At 43.6% G+C, this 20,665-nt stretch overlaps 7 protein-coding genes across 7 annotated transcripts; 5 read left to right on the top strand and 2 right to left on the bottom strand.

The window, feature by feature from the left end:
• Window positions 1–423: 423 nt before the first annotated feature.
• LOC145709371 (uncharacterized) lies at window positions 424–1,650 on the top strand. Its single transcript, XM_081787052.1, has 3 exons — window positions 424–942; window positions 980–1,402; window positions 1,454–1,650. Exons 1-3 carry the CDS (start codon window positions 438–440, stop codon window positions 1,648–1,650), a joined length of 1,125 nt encoding a protein of 374 aa, XP_081643178.1. The 5' UTR covers window positions 424–437.
• On the top strand, window positions 1,463–2,609 carry LOC145710454 (uncharacterized). Its single transcript, XM_081788210.1, has 3 exons — window positions 1,463–1,620; window positions 1,662–2,202; window positions 2,243–2,609. The coding sequence occupies exons 2-3, from the start codon at window positions 1,800–1,802 to the stop codon at window positions 2,599–2,601; spliced, it is 762 nt and encodes a 253-aa protein (XP_081644336.1). The 5' UTR covers window positions 1,463–1,620; window positions 1,662–1,799; the 3' UTR covers window positions 2,602–2,609.
• A 1,162-nt stretch (window positions 2,610–3,771) lies between these two features.
• On the top strand, window positions 3,772–5,126 carry LOC145710452 (uncharacterized). The gene is made up of 3 exons (XM_081788208.1): window positions 3,772–4,012; window positions 4,056–4,334; window positions 4,373–5,126. Exons 1-3 carry the CDS (start codon window positions 3,833–3,835, stop codon window positions 5,060–5,062), a joined length of 1,149 nt encoding a protein of 382 aa, XP_081644334.1. The 5' UTR covers window positions 3,772–3,832; the 3' UTR covers window positions 5,063–5,126.
• Window positions 5,127–5,515: 389 nt separating this feature from the next.
• LOC145709369 (uncharacterized) lies at window positions 5,516–6,078 on the top strand. Its single transcript, XM_081787051.1, has 3 exons — window positions 5,516–5,707; window positions 5,752–5,861; window positions 5,911–6,078. The coding sequence occupies exons 1-3, from the start codon at window positions 5,650–5,652 to the stop codon at window positions 6,076–6,078; spliced, it is 336 nt and encodes a 111-aa protein (XP_081643177.1). The 5' UTR covers window positions 5,516–5,649.
• A 52-nt stretch (window positions 6,079–6,130) lies between these two features.
• On the top strand, window positions 6,131–7,425 carry LOC145709368 (solute carrier family 22 member 7-like). Its single transcript, XM_081787050.1, has 4 exons — window positions 6,131–6,238; window positions 6,281–6,776; window positions 6,819–7,181; window positions 7,224–7,425. The coding sequence occupies exons 1-4, from the start codon at window positions 6,217–6,219 to the stop codon at window positions 7,423–7,425; spliced, it is 1,083 nt and encodes a 360-aa protein (XP_081643176.1). The 5' UTR covers window positions 6,131–6,216.
• A 32-nt stretch (window positions 7,426–7,457) lies between these two features.
• On the bottom strand, window positions 7,458–13,080 carry LOC145709367 (tyrosine-protein kinase Src42A-like). Its single transcript, XM_081787049.1, is given in 12 exon segments — window positions 7,458–7,758; window positions 7,809–7,875; window positions 8,116–8,251; window positions 8,293–8,479; window positions 8,532–8,632; window positions 8,701–8,859; window positions 8,944–9,060; window positions 10,584–10,649; window positions 11,118–11,339; window positions 11,386–11,461; window positions 11,530–11,607; window positions 12,913–13,080. Coding segments are annotated over 12 exon segments (1,443 nt in total). The 5' UTR covers window positions 13,012–13,080; the 3' UTR covers window positions 7,458–7,623.
• Window positions 13,081–14,789: 1,709 nt separating this feature from the next.
• LOC145710449 (uncharacterized) lies at window positions 14,790–20,655 on the bottom strand. Its single transcript, XM_081788204.1, has 10 exons — window positions 20,554–20,655; window positions 20,396–20,505; window positions 17,617–20,349; window positions 17,349–17,544; window positions 17,060–17,301; window positions 16,724–17,017; window positions 16,219–16,672; window positions 15,947–16,171; window positions 15,754–15,901; window positions 14,790–15,375 (listed from the first exon to the last, which is right to left on the bottom strand). The coding sequence occupies exons 1-10, from the start codon at window positions 20,617–20,619 to the stop codon at window positions 15,293–15,295; spliced, it is 4,551 nt and encodes a 1,516-aa protein (XP_081644330.1). The 5' UTR covers window positions 20,620–20,655; the 3' UTR covers window positions 14,790–15,292.
• Between the last annotated feature and the right edge of the window lie 10 nt (window positions 20,656–20,665).

Here is a 20,665-nt window from a genome sequence, read left to right as displayed (position 1 = left end):
GCCTGGGCAGATGAAGCTCTTGGGGAGATGAAGCTTTTATGGGGTAAAGGGGTACCCTTTCCAGAGTCAAATATTGACCGGCGAAAAAAGGCAAATCCTCTGCCAAGTTTTCACCCTTTGCGATTTTAGCTATTTGAACTTGCAACTGCGAATGTTAATATTTTCGTCCAAATATTCATGTGATTGTTGCATTGGTTTTTATAAATTAGAATCGAAATAGCGACAATTAATATTTTGAAAAATTGAAAGCCAAATGTCTTCAAATTGATTTAATTGCACATTTTTGTCGATTTTTCCCTACTTTGAATTGTGATAATAAAAATATGTCGTAAACTCAGAGTCAAGAGTGCGGTCTCTCGCTGGTTTATGATCTTCCGCGATTGAAAAATATTTTGAAATCACTCTTTCGGAAATTTGGTTATCGCTCTGTATACAAAATGCAAGTTTCAACTCATCCAGAAGAACTGACAAGAGAAGTTGTTGAGAAATGGCTGGAAGAGTTTCCAAAGAGATTGAAGAGAACGACGAGCAGAGATGATTTGGACAGGTTGATTTTGTCGCTGGACAGAATGCAGTTTGAAGATGATGGTTGTGCTGCATGGGAGGAGGTCATTTTCGAACATGGAAAAGGAAAACTATCTGGAACTGTCCTAATTACTGGACGAAAAATTCAGGAAGAATGGGCAATAAATTCATTTCAAAAAACGATTCTCGACAAAAATCCAGGCTTCGAAGGACGAAAAATTCAACGTTCGGAATTAAAAGAAGAAACCGGAGAATGGATTCTCGACCCTTCTCTTCAGAAGATTTCAGCTGGAGGAGAAGCGATTGTTTTGGAAGAAAAATTCGGAGAATTGGAATCTGCTGTTCGGGTTCAGGCTTTTGATCCGGCGCTGTTTGTGGGGGATGAAGAATTGGGCTTTGAAATTCATCTTTCGAAAGGTAATTTTTTATTTTTTATTGTCTTTTTATTTCTTAGAATACGAAATTGCCCAAGACAGAGAAAGAGATGATGCCCGATTGATTCCTTTTCACAAAAACGTGATCAAAAATTTCTGCAACATCGAAGTCTTTTTGAGCAGCGACTTGGAGAAAGAAGATTGTGCTGGCTGGATTACGATTATGGAGAAATGCGACTCGGATTTGAGAAGCAAATTGAAGAATAATGATTTGAATTTGGAAGAAAGGAAGAAAATTGCGATTGGCGTCAAAGAGGGAGAAGAGTATTTGGACAAAATTGGAATTTCGCATTTCGATGAGAAGCCGGAAAATGTCCTTTTGAAAAATGGAGAAGCCAAGTGGATCGATTTCAGCATTATTCACGAAATAACTGGACGAGAGAGTTATCGGGAGATGGGTTACGCGAGGACAGGAAACAGATTTAGAAATTTCAGTTGTTTATGTAAGTTTTGAGCTTCTTGAAAATTCTCGTGTTTTATATTTTTTTTCGTAGATGCTGGGTCTCCTGCCTTTTCTTATAGCCAGCAGATAGGCGGACACTACGGAAGAGATGAATCTCTCCTTCATATTTTTATCCTTTGCGAGTCGACGACGGCCTGGACTCTTTTATTCAAACCGATCAAAGAAAAAGAGAAAGAAATCATCAAAAAAGAACTTGAGGTAAGTCTTAACTTTCTTATAAAAAAATAAATCTTTCTTAGACTTGCAATGCTGGCTGGCTCTCAAAGAAAAGAAAACCATCAACCGAAGGCATCCAAAACTTGTCAAAAATCATTTCTCTTGAAAACGCGTCTTCTGATTTTTGCTTGGACGATCCGAATTTGACGAAATCAACTGCAATGGCCAGTATAAAACAGAAACTGACAAAACAGATCAATTTCGACTTCAAGAACGTGACGAAGAATGTTTTAAACCAAAAAGAAAGCGATCTTTGCGTTCCCATTTCAGTTTCGGTGCTTTTGAGATGGGCACTCAAAAATGATTTGAAAGTTGGAGATCGGGAAATGGAAAGATTTTTTACTATTGAAAAAATCTTCACTCAACTGACAATGGTGATTTATCCGCGGAGTTTGGCTGGCTTCAACCTCAATCCGAAATTTGAAGAACAAAAATTTCAAACGAACGAAATTGAATTGCTTCTAAGAAGATTGAAATTCAAGACTTATTTGAATAGAAGTGGATTGCAAATTATCAGAGAAAACTCAAGCGCTTCGATGGATGCCAATTTTGATTTCGAGCAAGGTAAAAATTCAAAGCTAAAAATCAAAAATTAAAAATTCAGTCCTCCTCCACGGCAACTTCGTCTTCTCCCGTCCCCTTACCGTCACCGGCGTCTATCTAAATCGCGACTCTTCAATACTTTTCCACCAAATGGTGCTGGACCGAATCGAAAACTCCGAATTCATTCTCCAAAACACGCTCATCGACCATTCCGGCTCTCAAATCAGAATTCCAGTTTCAAGAGAATTCTACGCCGATGAAGAAATGATGAAAGACTGTTACAACAGCTACCAAGATTTCGTCTATTATGGAGACAACAGCGAGTTTCTTGAGTTAGTGAACGAAGAATTCAACATGGAAACCGAAAAATGGTATCTTCTGCCTCAAGCTTTTTCAGTTACTCTGACTAGAACTCGATGACTGAAAAAACAATCATTCCTTTATAACAAACACGTGATCGTGAAAATAAAAATTGTGAAAATTATTTTCATTTTTTTTACATTTTGCAGTAGACTATTACTATAGCGGGGAAGAGATAGCTCCTGTCCAGAAGCGAACCAAAACAGAAACAGCTATTTTGCTCTTTGTTTTATTATCGATGTACAGTTTGAAGAGATTGCGGCAGGTGGTAGAACAAGTGAAAGTAGCAGATTTACAAAAAGGGGATTAGACTTGGCAAATGTAGCGGAACTCGCGGTCGCATTTTGAGGGGTACCATTTGTAGCCGAACTGCAGGCCCGCGGACTGGATGCACCGCTCCGAGCGCTAGAATCGTTGAAAGAAGGGGATGAGTGTTGGAAAGTTTTGGAAAGAGCTCTCCGTTCGTGTTTTCAACCCAGCTGAGACGATCGCTCTCTTTGTCCAGCGACAATCCAAACCAGTAGGAAGTGTCCTTGTTGGAAAATGCAGAACAAAACTGCAAGTAAATGAAAATAAGGTCAATTTAGGCGACATGTATCAGGGCTATGTACGGGGCTGAAGGTGCCGCAATGCCGCAACCAGATTTTCTTCTCCGTGCTTTGCCGCCGTGCCGTGCCGCTCAGATTTCCATTCCTGGTTCAACTCGCAGTTTTTGATGGGCTTGAAGCTTGATATCTTCTTTAGATCAGTTTCCTCGGTTCCGGACCTTTTGGACCCGGGGCCTGGTCGAAAAACTGAGTTGTTATTACTGGTCCTCTAGAGATTTATTTTGTCCCCTGTTCTGGCTTTGGAATCCTGTTTTGTTTGCTGTTGAATTATAATAATACAATTTATACAGTCTGTTGTTTCTAGCGAGCGTTTTTTTCTCTGAAGTGCCGTTCAGAAGGACATTCCAAGAAGATGATATTTTTAACCTTCTTGAAAATGTTTGAATAATTTTCCATGAAACGTTACTGGTAGCGACCTTTCGATAGTGGCCATCTCGGCAAATTAAAGTTGTGTAATGAATTTGGCAATCGCCCTTTCTACGTAGACGATGTGGCCCTAATGAGAGAGTTTGTCTAGTTTCTGTTCACCACCACCACCGGAGCTAAAGATGCGTGAAATCGCTTTTCCTCATTCGATCTTCTATAAAAGCCTCGCTCATTCCTTCTTAACCATCATCTGCAACTCGATAAGAGTTGAGAGAGAATCTTCCTTGATTTCCAAAGTCGAAATTCCGAAGTTGAAAATGAAGCTTTTCGCCTTTTTCGCCTCAGCTTCCGTCGCCCAGGCGCAATATCCAAGCTCAATGACACTCGAAGAGAAAGTCACCAAGGCCATCGATCGCTGCAACTTCTACATGGAGACTGCCTACGTCTGCGATCCGCCAATCGACAAAATCGGCAAGTACGAGCATCGAATTTCAAAGGTACCATTTTCGTTCGTTTTTTCTTTCTTTTCCAAAAACTCAGGTCTTGTTCGACGCGCTGCACCACTTGGCTGTTGGAAAGTGCCGAATTCCGCCTGCGATGGTGAGCGGCTACAACCCCGACTCGGCCAATTACGGCAATCGAAAACGACGTGAAACAGAAGTTCTGGAAGAATCTCTTTTGGATGCTGACCGCGAGTTTGCGTTAATCGTCGCGTTGATGCGAAATGCGAACGAACAAAACGGCTTCGAAGGGAAAGCTCTCAAGTCGCCAATGGCCAGCGAGAAGCAGCTCGATCGGTTGAAGAAAATCTGCAGCAAGGTAATCATAAACTCAACGTTTCCGGTCTCCATTTCTAGTTCGCGTTGGGCGCTCTCAACGACGATGTTTTGTCAAAATGCCCGAAACTCGGCTCGTGGCAGCGAAGAATGAACCACTTGATGAACGATTTGCAGCGAATGGAAAACGTCTGCATCAATCAGATTCCCGGTGAAGTTCCCGAAAACCCGTATTACAGCTCTACCGGGCAAGTGGTCGATCCCTACAACCCAACAACTCCCCCAAATCCCTACAAACCAACCACGACCAAGGCGCCGTACAAAACGACAACTACAGTTGCTCCGCCAACGATGCCGTACGAGGAAACAACCCTGTCTACATTAACAGGAGTGACAACTGAAGAAACCACCCAAAGCCCCTACATCGATATCACCACTGAGCCGACTACTGCGACTTCCGTCTACACAACTGACTACACTACTGAACCCACCACCACCGCTTCCTACACGACCGCCACTGATCCCTACACAACTACCAATAAGTACACTACTCCAGAACCAACCACCACCAGCTCAACTACCACCACTTCAACCACCACAACAACGACCACGACCACGACCACGACAACGACAACAACACCGACAACAACTAAATACACGCCAAGTACGACTACAACCCGAAAGTACCGAACACCAAAAAGGCGCCAGCCAAAGAAGCCAGCCAACAACAAGGGCCAGAACAAACGACCAGCAAGACCCAACCGAAACTGAAAAAAAAAAATTCTCTGGCCAAAACTTTCTTCTTTTTTTAAATAAAATCAAACAATCGTCGAAAAAAAAAATCATGACATAATATTACACGGCAAGAGGAAATGGTTCATTAGATAGCGGATAAAATGGAAGGCTGCGGTCTTGTCGTAGATTTTTGCCAAGTTGACTTGTAAGCAATTAGAAGCAGGAGAAGAAATTGCTTCCGCTGAAAAGGGCCTTTTCAAAAGGCAGTTTTAGCGCTGCGGGGAAAAAAGGGCGTGACGTGAGGAGAAAGTTCTAGATGACCTTGGTAGTTCGGTTCATTTGATTTTTTTTTCAGTGTTCCAGTCTACGAAATTGTGCTGTGTATTCTGCAATTTCGTCAAAAGCAAACATCGGCCGAGACAGACATGTCTGTCGCATCTTCCATTGTTCGATTTTCAGCTTTAACGAAAAGAAAATAAAAAATAATAAGCCTGGAAATTTGCCAGAATTAAACTCCTTGTTACTCATTTTCGGATAATTGTCCTGAGTCAACAGATTATATCAACGAAGTTGTTCAATCTATATCTTTTTTTTATCAGAAGAGAAAATAGAATCAAATCAGAATGGATCTTCTTCTGGAGGAAACTTGGGGAACTGGCTACTTTCAGAAACGCTCACTTTGTAAATATTCGGATATTGCTTTGAAATTTGACATTATTTCCTAGTTATCAATACAGTAATAATCCTGCCACTGCAAGGACTGTACTTCCACAACCTTTTCTTCGGCCAAGAACTCGACCACGCGTGCGATGAAAATAATAAAATACTCGAGCAGGTAAAGCAATTTAATTTTCGATGAATTTTTTTATCGGATTTTTTTTCAGTATTCTTTCGATTTTAATTCTTCAAGTTCAAGAATCGCTCGCAACTCGAGCGATTCCTGCGCCCAGGAGTGCTCAATGGAAAGCTCGTACGCGAATGAATTCAATTTCCTTTGCGAAGATGCGGCTCATCGAACAACCATTTTAAGAATAAGGGCTCACAAAATATAATAAAAAAAGAAATGAAAAGGAATGATTTTGGAACCCATCGAAAGTTATTTTTTATTTTGCACTTCGATTGGAGTTCTGCTCAACGGAATCGTTTATGATGCATTTGGGCGGAGAAAAACTGCGATTTTTTATGCGCTAATGTCGATGTTCGCCTATTTCGGTTTGCCAAAAATCTTTGAATGGAGAAAAATGTGTGTTTTAGGCTTGGTAACGTCCGGGACGAGTCTTCAGTTCAAGATTTGCTCTTGCGTGCTTGGAATCTGCGTGTCCGCCTTGGGCTCTTATCCGAACATGATGGAGCTGTCGAAGAAGTCCTGGAAGTGGATGATCGGGCTTGTCAACTCGGGCATGTGGACTGCCAGCGTCTTCTGGCTGATTCTAGTGACGTACTTTATTCGCGACTGGCGACTGGCTTTCAAAGTCTACTCGAGCCCAATGCTGATTGCCGTCTTCTACATTTTCTACTATCCGGAGAGCCCGCGCTGGCTCCTCGAGCAAGGAAGAATCGAGGAAGCAGTCGACTGGATCATGAAAATCGCCAAGACAAACGGCGTTCAAATCGAGCGAAGCTCCATTCTTGAACAACTGCAAGCGCTGAAACCCAAATCGCCGAGCGAAAAGCACGAAGAAGAAACGATCTGTAATTATTTAAAAAGAACAGCCGTTTCCGGACGCTTTTTCATCCTCATTTGGATACAGTAAGACCCCTCCTTCTTCTTCCTTGTTATAATTTTCTTCAGTTCTTGCGCGATGCTCCTCTGGTACAACATCGTTTTCGCCACTGGCCAAATGCACTGCTGCATCTACGTGACTTTCGCGGTGATGGTCCTTTTGGAAGGGCCGCTGAGGATTTCTTACAACGCGATTTTGCTGAAACGAATTCGGCGAAAAGGAATCGCCTTCTTTCTTTCCGCTTCGTCGGCCTTTTTCATGATCATGTTGGTGCTGCAAAAGTACGAAGAGGGAGACGAGTTCTGGATTCCGAAACTCGTCTTTGGAGTCGCTTCCAAACTCATGATTCAAAGCTACATGTCCTACATGTTTACCATGGTTTCCGAAGTCTCTCCCACTTTCATCCGGGCTCGAGCGATGTCTGCCCTACTGTAAGTCATGCATTTAAACTGTCGATTTCAGCCAAACTCTAGTGCCTTCGGCAATTTGAGCTCGACCTGCGCGCCGCTCATCCTCTCATTTTTCGGAACCAGCACTCCTATTTTCGCCCTGATCGCTTTGCTCTCCGCAACTCTCATTTTCCTGCTACCACCTGTCATCAAAAGCGACTTGCCGGACAGCCTCGACGACGCCGAGGCTCTAGCTCTCACTGCCACTAGAATCTTTGCAAAATAAAACTCCTCGACGTGTCTTTTCTTTTTGCTTTGTCTATCTTTGTGTTTATTTGAAGGGCATTTATGACAGTTTACGACAGAAAAGAGAAGTTACAGAAAGTATTGGAAAAATTGCACTACAGAAAAAAGAAGGAAGAGGTAAAACTGGATATAGACTTGAAATTGCTAAAAAGGAAAGAAACGAGGCAGACGTATTTTTTCATCGCATGAACATTTCGGCTTCTCGGTAGCCGGACTCGGGCGCCCCGTCTTCTAGCTGCCACATGAGCGTTTCGAAGGTCGGCCGCTTCTCCGGCTGCGACTGCCAGCACTCCAGCATAATATTGTACAAGTGCTGAAGGTGATCGATTGGAATCAAGGAAGAGAGCTGGTTTTTTTTCCTACCTCGGGACAGTCGATTGGCTTGGGCATACGGTATCCAATTTGGATCTTTTCTAGTACTTCTGTGTTGCTTCAAGAGGCTTAGGCGGTTAATAAAAGTGCTTGTTTAATACAAAGATTCCATTTTTCGCCTGTTGGCCGAACAAAGAACTCGAAAAGCTGATCGATTTAGCGATGTTATTACAGACAAGCTTGTGCCAACATCTCTATTATATATCTCTATATCTCTATATCTCTATATATCGAAAAATGAAATATCGCCCGTTTCGTAACTGTAAGCTCAAAAGAAAAAAAATCTAAGCCCTGGTGCCTCATTCCGGGGTAGGGAACTCTTCCGCGCGTGATTATCTCCATTAGGACGATGCCAAACGCCCAAACGTCCGATTTCGTCGAGAATCTGTTGTAATGAGCCGCCTCTGGAGCCAGCCACTTTATTGGCAAACGAGCTAGAGACGAGTTAAGATAGGTTCAGGCAGCTAGAGTCTACCTTGATGGTCCCTGGGCTGGTAGTCATCCGCGCCAACCATCACTCGCGTCAAGCCGAAATCAGCAACTTTGCAAATGTTGTGGTTGCCGACCAAGATGTTGCGCGCAGCCAAATCGCGATGGATGAAGTTCTTTGACTCTAAATAACTCATCCCGTCCGCCACCATTTCAGCCATACTCATCAGCTCCTTTTTTAAAAATGAATTATTAATAATTAAATTTTTAAAATAAAAAGTTTACCATTTGCGATAATGTCTGGCCAACAGGAGTTTGCAAGAACTTGTTCAGCGCTCCGTTTGGCATGAGTTCGGTAACGATGAGAATTGGTTCTGATACAGTCACTTTACAGAGGTTTTTTCAGTAGTTCGATAGAAAATTATAGAAAATAAAGCTGTTTCAAAACCGCTGCCTACGGCGTAAAGTTGAATCAGTCGCGGATGTTTGAGTTCTTTCATGATCTTTGCCTCCCTCAGAAAGTCCTGCGAGTCCATCATCCCCTTCTTGAGCTGTTTGATCGCGACCTGATGCGTTCCATTCCACTGTCCCTCGTAGACGCATCCGAATTGGCCTAGAGCACGGGCTCGTCAACGTCAATTTCTTTTGATTTGTTGCATCTGGAATACCGGTAGTTACTCCTGTTGACGACCCCTGCCTGATCCGATCTCCCGGTGGAGAGTTAACTGCTCCCTCGGGATCTCCCATTCATCTCTGTAGCTCAAGCCTTCTGTAATCGGTGCGTTCTCAGTCTGCGCCACCGACGAGGTCAACTTTTCAAGTGCTCAGAAAACATGCCTAATAAGCTGGCTACTGGCAAAACCCTAAAAATCAGAGGAGGAGAATTTCGCTATTTTTTCCAATCAAAGGGCCATTCCCAAGACAACCCCCGTGCTAGTTGTTTCTGCTTTAGTTGCCCGCCCTAGCGCAGTATTAAATAAATAATAACAAAATTGGCTATTGCGATATTTTTTGATTTATTGAGCCTGTTGATCCGGGCGCGGAGAGCATCCACATCCCGACTCATCTTCTTTGATCGATGAGCGGATTTTGCTCCACTCTGCTTACCAAAATTTCCAGCTGACCGCCCCTTTTATGCCGCGCCGTGGATTTTTTTTTGTTGTTTTTTTCCTGAAAAGGGGAATTTCAAATTGGCTGATGCCACTATCCCAGGGAGGCAATGTTCGGTATTTTTTTATCGCGAGTTGGAGTAGAGTGGTTAATTATAGAAAGCACTAATTTGGGAGTTGATGAATGCAGCTCAACTTTATAGCTTGTCTCCGGGTGGAATTAAGAATGGCGTGCATTTGTTCTCGTTCCCCTCAGGTTAATGAACGGCGTATATTGCTTAAATTGAATTACTTTTCCTCGGCGGTGCTGTCCTCGCTTAGACAGCAGCGAAAGAAGGGGAGCCACAAATTGCTCAAATTATACGTCATTAAACCTTCAATCATGGACCAATTTCGCTCTCTCCCTCGAGTTTCAAGACTGTGCTCGCGCCGCGAAATCTATCTTCATTTTTGTCACTTTTTCTTTTTGTTTCCAATAATTTGGGTTTTTGATGAAACTTCATTTCAAAATGCGCTTTCGAAAGAAAAAACCACTTCACTCTAGCATCTCGATTTCACTCTTCAGACTGTACACAGTCGAAAGGAATCAATAGCCTATTGATAGCCTAAATTAGGCTGCCTAATCCTAGATTAAGGGGATACCCATCTACTCTAGGCTCGGCAGCCTATACAGGCTAGGGTTCCCGAGCCCAGTCCATCTACTCATAATATACCAACGGCCAAAGAAAATGTGATCCCGAAAGAAAGAAATGTGAAGAAAAATGACGCTGAAAATATTAGAAGGTGGTCAAGAAGGAGAGTAAATTTGGCGTTGGAGAGGGAAGCTTGGCTGCGAAAGTTGCTGCGATGAAAAGAGAGGGACAAACACTGGCAACTGGAGATAAGTGTTTGAGCATATGCTGGCGGCCATTAGCGGTAGTACCCGCTTTTTAAAGAACCGCCCTGTTGTGTATCGCTAGAATGGGAATTGGGAGCCAGATGGTTGATGAGCGAGGATTAACTCGAAATTGAGACGATGAAAGGTCGACTCCAGATCGCTTATTCACGGCGCTTTTTATTTCGGCTTTGTAATTTTAAAAAATGGATGATTCTTTAAGCGGGTTAAGTTATTCGCTCTTTATTTGGCTGAGTAGGCTAACACTAAAGGATCAACGGATAGAGCAGTCCTTGTGCAACCTGGTTGACTTCACAAGAGCGCTCTTTTCTTTTTCTTTTGGAGCACTTTCCTGGCAGCACAGTCCATCCGCGTTCGACTGGTAGTATTGTACTAATAACTTGAGTCAGTTCTCAAAAACTCTGAAGAACTAAAGGCTGTCCCCTTAAATCGAGAAGAACTGTTCCTGTAAGTTTGGGAAGACGACCCTTTTGGCAATATAAACTCCGCTGTTTCCGTCCAATTTCCGAATCTTGTAATGCTCGCTGCTGGTTAGACCCTGTTTGTACGCCGCTGTCTTGTAAATCAACAACGAAAAATAAAGGAAAATCAATGGTCTACAGATAAATCTGGTCGATTTCTGGCCAGATTGATTTTTTTATTTTTCGACGACTCTCATCATTCTCGGGAGAGTTTTCAGTCCGAAGGGAGCAAATACAGTAATACTCGTTTCAGAACTAATTCAATTTAATGGGGTTGACTCTAGATTCAACGATAACTTGTGTAGAGACCTGAGTCAGGTTCTAAAAAAGCTCTAATAAAAAGCCTCGTAGACTGACTCAGGTTTCTAAACAGGATATTTCTACATATTTAAGAAGAATTAAGGGCGTCGTAACCATAACTTGACATCGTCTACATCTCTGACGGAGAGTGAAAAGTCGCCCTGTCTGGACTCAGACTCTCGAATCAAGAAGCTTCCAATGGAGTTGTGATTGTTCATCAACTGTCGCTCGGCTGCCTGTCTGGGGATGCGTCCGACGTACCAAAGATGGCTCTCGTTGGAGTTGAGCTTGGCGACGAAGTTGGAGGGGATGTAGCCCTGCTGACCGACTAAACGAGCTTGTTTTAGAATTATCGAGCCGTTTAATTGATTTACTATGATTTTTGGACAAGAGTAGCTCAGCAAGCCACCAGGCGCCGCGCGTATTGTCCAGAATTCGCAGATGGTCGCCCTAAGTAACAACTCTTCAACTTTCGCTCAGGGCTCGTCTTATCGCCACTGATCGTGGCTGATACAAACCTGTTCGAAAGACAAGTCGTCTTCAGTCCGAGCATGGTAGCTGTACAAAGCGATGTAAGTTGGCAAGTCTGGACGAGCCTGAAAAGAATAGATAAGTTTAACGGATTTTAGACATCGCGTACGAGGGCTGCCCCCTTAAACTACAGTTTTAACAGTGTTAACAGCAAGAAAATGGCTATTTCTAGGGTATTTTTCTTCAGGCTTTTCTCGAAAAGCTCACATAGTCGACCCCCTAATTTCTGGTTAATTTGATACTGAAATAAGGATCTCACTATTCTAACTTTAGAAGAACAGGCTGAAGAAATAATACCGTAATGGAGACTTTTCAGGGGCACGTAGCCCAAAGGCTGAACCTTTTCCTTTGGAAGTAGATATTCGAAATTTAAGGGTGTCGCCCAACTAAATCCATGATTTTCAAATATACTCCGTTTTCGCCAAAAAATGTTAGGACATCACCTTTTTTCGTATGTAAACTTTGGGAGAAAACTGCTTTTAAAAGCGAAACGTTTATTTATAGAAATGGCTGAAAACGGCGCGAGGAAAGGTAGGAAGTATAAAGAGGCAGTCTTAAGGATCTAGCCCAGTGATCGTCTCCGTCCGCTATGGGGTGGCAATAGGCCTCATAAAGGAGCGCGTCTCCGCTCAGCAGGGCGCCACTGCACCCTTCCAAGAAAGCACAGCGGGACAAGTAAAAAACTCGACAACAAAAAGAAAAAGCCCAACGGGGGCGAAAAATAACAAGCGTTTTTTTTCGCACGGTGAGTTTGAACTCCCGAACTCTCCCTTTTCGAGTATTTTTCTTTTCCTAGGCGCATTTTCTTTAAAAAATAAATGAAGCATGCACTAATGAAAGTGAGAAAGTGCTGCTTTTGATCGGATTGTTAGTTCCCCGCCGCGGCTGGCACGGTTTTGCTTTGCCGGAAATAATTTTAAGTGTCTCTGCGCCGCCTTTCAAAATTTTTGATTTGATTAGCCAAATAGCGCGATTAGCTACTCTATTTACGCTAATTATTGCCGCCCGGAAATAGCAAAAAAGAAAGCAGTTTTCGGAAATAAAAAATAGCAAAGTTCTGGAAATCAAGTAAGAGAAAAATTATAGCTTTTCTATTCAGAATTCATTGAAAAACTTTAATTTGATGAGAAGATTCTTTTGAAAAACTTAGCTAGGGGACCTCTTTCTGGGCTCGGCATCTGAGTCAGGGTTCTGAAAGAGTTCTAACAAGCGGCTTTTTAAATACAAAACCGCTCTATCTGAACCCTGGTCCAAGTTCTCACACAGGCTGGCGAGCCCAGATACCCTTAATGAAGTAGAAGAAGCTTAGCCCTAATTTTGAGATAGAAAAGAATCGGGCGCGCGGTAGGGGGGCGCGTTACTTTTGTTACCTTTGTTGGAATCTTGGTAGAGTAAGCTCGGTTTTGTTGGTTCGCCTGCGATGTTGGCCTGCCTTCCTCCTGATTGTCCAACGAGTAGCATATTCCCATTTGGCCGCAAGCGGGCCCCAAAACCAACCACCGCTATTTACAGAGTTCTGAAGTATCAAAAATCAGGTGAATTACGGTCCAATAAGTCGCCTTATTTGTCTTGATGGACCTGTTTCCGAGTAAACACGCGGAAATTAGTCCGGAAGTAACCCTTTTCTAATGACAAGTCATCACCCGGGCTAACCAAGTGTCAAAAACGCTGCTAGAGAAAGAGACCAACACAAAAAAAGAGCCAGAAAAGAGCAAAAAAGCAATTCAATTTCAAATTTATTTTCAATGGGAAAAAAATTAAAGCGGGGAAATTCGGAAAAAAACAAGGGGAAAAGAGGGCGCTTCAAAGTTTGAGCAAAACCAGTGGCGAGAAAAAACGGCCGCCTTGAGGAGGGAGAGAAAGAAAAACGGTCGACCTCAACAAGAGTAAGGGGCGCCAGTGCCGCTGCTTGGCGCCGTGGAGCGCATCCTTGAAAGGTCCAATTCGTGATCTCTGGTGGCTCAAAGCTCGTCGCCCTCTGCTCCTCGACGCAGCAGCTTTTCGAAAATGAAAAACTAGAGAAATAACCAGAGAGAGAGAAAGAGCCTTTTAGAGAGGACCTAGCGAAGCACCAGAAACTGACATCTGTTAAACCAGCAGCGTCACAGATTTCACCTTTCTGGCGCCAGCGACAGGCGCCTCGGACTCGACCCTTCCTCTTTTTTTTCTTCCGAGAATTGAGGCAGAGAGAGATTAAGACGGAGAGAGAGAGGGGATTAGAGATGAGCTCAGCCCGGGCGGCTGCAATAAAGATTAAAAAAAACGACAGAAAAACACATACACGATTCATTTTATTTTCAAAAATTCTTATTGAAAAAGGACCGTTTCAAAATGAGAACAATGAAAAAAAATAAAGAAATGGAGCTGCTAAAATTGAAGAGTTGAAAATTGAGCGCTAGTCAGCTATTTTGAATGTGCTGGCCATTGTAGTTCAATTTGCGTATTGTGGGCCGTGTATCAAATTAGTACGCGTCTCTCTTTCTTTCTCTCTCCTGTCCAAATCGATAAGAGAGTTAATCGTTTTTTTCTTTTTCTTTCGCTGCGAAAAATAGCGGGGCAAGAGCCAAAAGCGAGGACTGGACTGTTTGTTAATTTGGAATTACGGAAAATCACAGACAGAATTGACAGCTCGTTAATTAAACGCGCTCTTTTCTTTCTTTACAGAATGGAAATGAAATCAAACAAAATTAAATAAATCCGAAAAATGAACAATCATTCGAAATCACGCAAATCTGGATAAAGAACGCGCAGTAATTTTTGCATTCAGAAGCTTTTGAATTTTTTTGAAAAATTATAATTGAAAAATGACACTTGAAATCAAGGAAGACTGCTTCTCAAAAGAACGCCTTTCCTAAATACAAAAAGAGGGGTCATTTTTCGAATAATAAGTTTGTGATAAATTCAAATTTCTAAGAAAATAGACTGTCTTTTTAAAGAAAAATGTTACCTTTGAAAAGTGATTTTGTTAAAAAAGAATATTCCGCGAGAAAAAATTGGCATGTAAATTTGAAAATGGAGTTTCACGAAATTGTGTTTCTCTGAAAAAAAAGGAAATGGAAAGCGAAAAAGGCAAGATGCATGAATAGAAAAGGAGAATATCTATGTCCTGGCTCCAAGGGACAAGAGTCCAGCGATTCTATCAGGAGATGTTCCGCGAAAGAGAAAACACAGCTGCTCTCTCTCTTAAAAGTCACCCTTCCCAAAATAGCCCAGATTCACTGCACTTGAGTGATAAAATAAAAATACATTTTACCCGGCGCCTTTACTTTTTATTGCTCGTCGCAGATTAAAGTTACAGTCAGTGAATAAGAAGAAGGAGCGTTGAGCTTTGAAAACTTGGATAAGTAGAGCCAGAGCTACTGTAACTGACAGTAGCTCTTGTGTAATATATTAATAATTAAATTCAAGAAAAGGATGAAACGGAAAAATTTGTAAGAAAAGCGGCAGAAAAAATAATGAAATATTTTCTTAAATTTATTATCGACTGGAAACGAAAGAGAGTAATTACGGATGGAATAAAATAGAATTGAATTCAAACAGTAAAGATTCTGTATTTTCGGGAAAAAAACGAGTCGTACTGTACTGGTAGTTTTGCTTAGAAAATTAGCAAAAAGCGGTAAAGGAAAAGAGACGGGTAATAAGTAGTAAAAGAAAGAAATAAGTTGAATGTAGGCTGGTTCGTAGTTTTTTTTTGTATTTTTAAGATTTTAAATGAATAGAATTTTAATTGAATAGTTCTGTGTTTTTTCGTCAGCGTCTTGGATTGGCGTTGGGATGGTGCGGCCAAGGGTAGCCAAACTGCGCGTACGGGCCCAGCTGCGACGAATACATGCCTTTTTTCAGCGTTGAAAATTGAATGAAGTGATTGTGTGATTTAATATTTGGATAATTCGGAATCACCCGAGCAGATGCAATACCACTCAATATTTGCGTTTTATCGCTCCTTGTCAAAAAGAAACTTGATAATTGTCAAACGCCGACAACGTTCAAAAAGGACAGGGTTTCAAACAGATAAGCGCTAACAACCAAACAGGGCTTGTGCTCGTTTTTAAGGCTATCCCGCTCGTCTAAGCTAAGGAACTGGTAGATATAGATTTGATCTTTCATTTAACTAATTTTGAGCGGAAATAAAATAGTCCAGAATATGTTAAATATTTGAGTAAATGAAATTTCGAAAAGAAAATTTAGCAGATTATTTTTCTACACTGGACCTAACGGCATAGATGGATGATGAGGAAGAGAAGTGCCATTGGAGCTTGAGCGGCTGGTGCTTGCAGCAGCGGCGGCGCCAAATGCTGCTGGGCCAAGACCGGGAGGATGGAAACCCGCGAGTCCGATCAAACCCGGATTAGGAACGCCCTGAAGAGGAAATTGAAATCAAGGAAGACAGAAAAAAGGTATTACCTGCGGCGCGTGGTTGATCATGTGCGGATGGTGGTGGAGCAGTTGAGGATAAGAAGATAGATTCTGCAAGTCCTGGAGAGGATTTTGAGAATGAAGAGATGAACCAACAGGGCCCGTAGCTGGGGAGACGCCCAGTTGAGGGAAGAACGGTCGTTCCTGGCGCTGCTGGAATCCACTTGCCAGAGCTGGATGTCCCGGGAATGTCGGGGGCAGAGCGCCACTTTCCTTGTTTTTAAATACGTTAGATAAGGTTTTGAGTTTATGTTTAGTACCTTTTTCTGAGTGGCACTGTTCTGCGGAGCGGGAATATTAATCGGGAAGTGGGGCAGCGAGAGCTGGGCTCTTCGATCGGGCAAAGCCTGATTCAGCGCCGTTCCGTTCGCTGTGCTTTGATAATCAAACGTCGAAACCGCACGATGCGGAGCCAACAGATGATTGCGCAGCGATGATTCAGCAGCAGCGGCCGCTGATTTCACGATTTCGTGCGTCGCAGCATTTTGGAGAAGCGACGATTCAGTAGCCGTGCTGATCACGCGAGTTGGTTTCGGTTGCGCTGGCGGAAGAGTCGATGGAGATGGCTGGGGGAGGCTCGGGATAGTTGACTTTGATAAGGAGGGGATAGTGGTAGAAGAAGGGGCAATGCTGGAAGAAGCGCTGATCGAAACGGCAGGAGCGTATGCTTCGTTGTTCTTTGGAGAGGGAACGCGGGTGTACCCAGACAAGTAGCTAAAATAAGAAAATATGATTAGACAATTGAATTTCGCCGAAATTGAGTACCTAGGAACAACGGTAGGAGCGTCAAGCCCAGGATGTGGGACTCCGAAGCGCGGTTGAGTTTGCCCAGCAAATGACTTTGAAAAAGCTGTTTCTTCTTTTAGCAGCTTCGGCGGTTGAATCGGAAGAGGATGCTGCGCCGTTTTCGCGGTATTTTCCGGTGTTGACTCTTTTGCGATCTTGTCACTTTGCGATACTTTGAGACTCGGATTTTGAGGGGTGTGGGTTTCTGTGCTTTTCTTTCTCTCACAAACTGGACTTTTGCTTCTTGCCGGGTTCGTTTCAGTGACGATTTTTCTTGAAATTAAATTAAAAAAGATTATTGAAGAAAGAACGTACTTTTGCTCTTGATTGATAACGAAGCTGCTTTCTGGAATTTTTGATTTGAAGCTGTCACTAGACAAAGGCGTCTGTAGCTCTTCCTTGGGCAACTCTTTCTTTGCTGAAGAATTCCCGTAGAGCTCCGAGTCGCGTTCGATCTGCTCGCTGGTCAAGTTGTAGTCCTTGTCAGAGGAGTCGGATGAGCGCTTCCTCTCCGATTTCGAGGAAGAAAGAGAAACTTCGTCACTTTTGTCCGGTACCTGTAGATTTTGAATGAAATCGAGGAATAGACTACTGATTCCTTTACCTGAGGCGAGTTTTTGAAATCTTCATTCATCTCCAAAATCGCGTCTTGAACTTCTGCAACTCGCTTCATAGTCGTCGGAGAATCAACCATCTGGACATCCTGAGCATCGAGCACACGGGACACAGGGTTTACTTTTGCTTTCGAGTAGTCTTGCTCCCAGTTCGTTGCGCTTTCCATTGGTGATTCAGAGGACTCTCTGAACGAAACAATTATGTAAAGCAATTTTTGGACGTTACTAAACCCTAACTTAACCGTAAGATAGACTAACCTCGAGTCTCTGGCAGGTTGAGGTTGAACTACAGCAGTTGGCTTGGCGGTGGATAGAAGAGAAGGGCTGCTGTCAGACATTTTGTTGTTGTCCGAATCGTAGTTTTTCTCGGAGTTAACAGTGTTGATTGCGATTTTCGTAGTTTTCTTGGCAGATTGGATCTCAGTCGACATTCTCATTGGGCTGGTGCGTGCCTTCGTCTTTGCATCTTCCGCTTCCGAGTCGCTAGAACTCGAAGAAGAAGACGATGACGAGCTCGAACCGGAAGAGCTGGAGGACGAGCTCGAGCTTGATGAGGCGGAATTATCAGGTCTGTTTCGATGGTTTGGATTTGGGAGCGGTTTTTTAGCAATTGCTGCAGGAGCAGGAGCGTTCTTCTTCTTTATGTTTGGCCGGCCGCGGATAGGTGGCACGAAGTTCGCGCTTTTTGGCGGATTCTTGAGCTTGCTCTTGGCACTAGAGCTGACAGGTTTACTATTATCTACTGGGCGCTTTTGCTTCAAAGTGTTTTGGAACTTTTTTGATTCTTTGATTGCTAGTTTTTCTTTTTGCGCTTTGGTCTGTTTGTTTTGAGAAGCAGGTCTTTCAGGGGAGGAGTCATTGCTTTCGGAAGAGGAGCTACTTTCTCTCGAAAACGAGGACGATCGTTTCTTCTTTTGAGCAGTTTTTGAATTGCCAAGAGATCGGGCAAATTTTTGCCCGTTTAGCTGGCCAATTTTGATGTTGAGTTTTCCCACTTTTCGCGTGTCACTAGTATTTTGAGTCTTCCTTTGAGCTTGAGATTGAACTTGCTTCGTTTTCGAGATTGAATTGGCGATTTTCTTGGGCCCTTTCTTTTGACCCTTCGCTCCCTTGGACGATTTAGAGGCTGTTTTTTGCGATTTTGAGTGAGCCGGATCGAACTCTTCTTCATCAGAGCTAGAAGAAGCGGAGGAGCGATTTTCATTCCCCGATTCGTCTGAAAACCGGAACTTGGCGAGACTCACACTCGGCATGACTTCCTTCATCTGCGCGTTGAAGATCGCCTCGAGATCGTCAGCAGATTCTGAGTACTCGTTTCCCTCGCCGTTGTAGAGGCGGCAATTGTCGAACATCAAGCAGACATCCTCGACGAATTCGCGAGGCGTTGAGTAAATTCGAGCAGCGATTTTTTCCTCGATGGTTTCAATGTCCATCGGACGTCGGATGATCGAGGAGTAGCTCGGCGCGATCTCGTCCGTGATCGGGCTGTAAAAGGGCCACGAGTCTGGGTGCGCGCGAATCGTGTCGATCACAAGTTGCATCTTTTGCCAGTTGGTAAGGTTCTTTTGAGAAGCGGGCGGATTCGATTTGGGAGCGGGTTTCTTTTTTGGAGCCTTTAAATTAGTAGACTTGGCCTTTTTTACTTGTGGCTTTTGGGGCACTGGGGAAAATTCCTCTTCTTCTGAACCACTACTGGAAGAACTGGAACTATCTCTAGAATCGGGACGAATTGGCGAATTTCTCCCTTCACCAGCTGACTCGCTTGCCTCGCTTGAGCCGCTAGAAACGTCGGAGGGAACGAGAACGGTCTTCTTCTTCGTCGGCAGATTGTTCTTTTTGCCCGCATTGGCCTTCTTTGGACGACCTCGTCCTCGCGCCTGTTTTTTAGCCGGGGAGGGGTTTGTTCCGTTTTGTCCCTTCTTTCGCTTTCGCTTTTTGGCTTTTTCAAGAGGCGAGAAGGCATTGGGATTTTTGTGGAACTTGACGGCCTCTTCGAGCGTCTGGCCGGGGCGGACTTTGACGAACTGTGGCCGCGTTGCCGAGCAGCCTGGGAGCAATTCCCAGGTGCCGGGACTTTCCGCCCCGCTCCGCTCTTTTTGATCTTCTTCCTCTTCGGAGCTGGAGCTTGAGCTTGTATCCCTTCTGTTGGGCACCTGATTATTCGAATTTCGCTTTACTGCATTTTGCAGCTTCGAATTAACGAGCTTCTCTCTTTGGATTTTTTTCTTCTTCACTGATGAGTGAGTGGAAGATTGGGACGAACTATCGGAATCTGAATTCGAAGTGCTTTGATCGGACTTGGACGAAGAATGATGCAAATCCTCCTCGTTGATTTCAGCTGATCTTTGCTCCTTTTCGAGTTTGGTGATTAACCCGGCGCCACGAGCGAGTATTTCAATCTGATCAACCGGAAGCAGCGTCGGATGGGGCTCCTTGTTCGTCACACGCGCTCGTCGCTTCTTGCCCTTGAGTTTTTCTAGTTTCTTGAGTCGCTGATTCCTCCGCGTTCTCGCCCAAGTGTGTGTTTCTTCTTCGATTCCGGACAAGGTCGGATCGAAGTTTTGCTCGATCGTTTCTCGGAACCAGATTTCCTCCTTGTCCGTCGAGTTCGCGTACTTGTCCCTTAATGCCCGCCACTCCTCCTTCGTCCGCGCCACAGTCTTCCAATCGCCCGTCTCTTTGATTTGCTTGAAGAGGTGAATGCCGCCAAAGTACCAGAAGAGGTTTCCGTGGCGATCTTCAGCGAGCGATTCAGGCCGCGCTTCGGCGATTTCGATTGCGTCCGTGATCGACTGCTCGTCCTCGACGCGCCAACAGCAGAGCTTGTAGACCAGCCAAATGCGTAAGCGCACTGGGAGATCGAAAAACGACACTGTCGGATCTGCCAAAGGGTTGAACAGTGAGTTCTCAGCGGGAAGACGCACCGAGCAGATTTCATGAAGCGAATTGTCGAAGTTCCACGGGTCGATTTTGGGATTTTGATAGAGACCTCTGAAAATATTTCAAATGCTAATCTATGCCAGAGACGTGGACTTACCGTAGAAGCTCGCTGAGAAGGGTTGAAAAGAAGAGTCTGCTTTGCGGGTCGTCCGTTTCGAGGCATTCTTCCAGCTCATAAATCGAAAACTCGGAAATGTCGAAAGGATGCTTCAAAAATAAAACAATTCACTCAACGGTCTTTACCGTCAATTTTACCTTGTAAAGAGAAACAAAATAAGCAATCCATGGAATCTCCCACCAATTTGAAAATTCCCTGTCCATCAAACGTTACATTTCTACAATTAAAACATTCAAAAGTGAGATGACA

This window comes from Oikopleura dioica, chromosome XSR (assembly GCF_907165135.1).
Source record: "Oikopleura dioica chromosome XSR, OKI2018_I68_1.0, whole genome shotgun sequence".
Lineage (NCBI taxonomy): Eukaryota > Metazoa > Chordata > Appendicularia > Copelata > Oikopleuridae > Oikopleura > Oikopleura dioica.
This window is presented reverse-complemented; position numbering and strand designations above follow the sequence as displayed.

Coding starts and splice junctions, on each gene's coding strand:
- LOC145710452 (XM_081788208.1), top strand. CDS start 3,833: ATGAAGCTTTTCGCCTTTTTCGCCTCAGCTTCCGTCGCCCAGGCGCAA. Junction 4,013..4,055: donor ACGAGCATCGAATTTCAAAG/GTACCATTTTCG, acceptor CCAAAAACTCAG/GTCTTGTTCGACGCGCTGCA. Junction 4,335..4,372: donor TGAAGAAAATCTGCAGCAAG/GTAATCATAAAC, acceptor CTCCATTTCTAG/TTCGCGTTGGGCGCTCTCAA.
- LOC145710449 (XM_081788204.1), bottom strand. CDS start 20,619: ATGGACAGGGAATTTTCAAATTGGTGGGAGATTCCATGGATTGCTTAT. Junction 20,350..20,395: donor CTTCTCAGCGAGCTTCTACG/GTAAGTCCACGT, acceptor AAATATTTTCAG/AGGTCTCTATCAAAATCCCA. Junction 16,172..16,218: donor ACAGTGCCACTCAGAAAAAG/GTACTAAACATA, acceptor TTTAAAAACAAG/GAAAGTGGCGCTCTGCCCCC.
- LOC145709368 (XM_081787050.1), top strand. CDS start 6,217: ATGTCGATGTTCGCCTATTTCG. Junction 6,239..6,280: donor GTCGATGTTCGCCTATTTCG/GTTTGCCAAAAA, acceptor TGTGTGTTTTAG/GCTTGGTAACGTCCGGGACG. Junction 7,182..7,223: donor CGAGCGATGTCTGCCCTACT/GTAAGTCATGCA, acceptor GCCAAACTCTAG/TGCCTTCGGCAATTTGAGCT.
- LOC145709371 (XM_081787052.1), top strand. CDS start 438: ATGCAAGTTTCAACTCATCCAGAAGAACTGACAAGAGAAGTTGTTGAG. Junction 943..979: donor TGAAATTCATCTTTCGAAAG/GTAATTTTTTAT, acceptor TTTATTTCTTAG/AATACGAAATTGCCCAAGAC. Junction 1,403..1,453: donor TAGAAATTTCAGTTGTTTAT/GTAAGTTTTGAG, acceptor TTTTTTTCGTAG/ATGCTGGGTCTCCTGCCTTT.
- LOC145709369 (XM_081787051.1), top strand. CDS start 5,650: ATGGATCTTCTTCTGGAGGAAACTTGGGGAACTGGCTACTTTCAGAAA. Junction 5,708..5,751: donor CTTTCAGAAACGCTCACTTT/GTAAATATTCGG, acceptor ATTATTTCCTAG/TTATCAATACAGTAATAATC. Junction 5,862..5,910: donor ATAATAAAATACTCGAGCAG/GTAAAGCAATTT, acceptor ATTTTTTTTCAG/TATTCTTTCGATTTTAATTC.
- LOC145710454 (XM_081788210.1), top strand. CDS start 1,800: ATGGCCAGTATAAAACAGAAACTGACAAAACAGATCAATTTCGACTTC. Junction 2,203..2,242: donor CAATTTTGATTTCGAGCAAG/GTAAAAATTCAA, acceptor TTAAAAATTCAG/TCCTCCTCCACGGCAACTTC.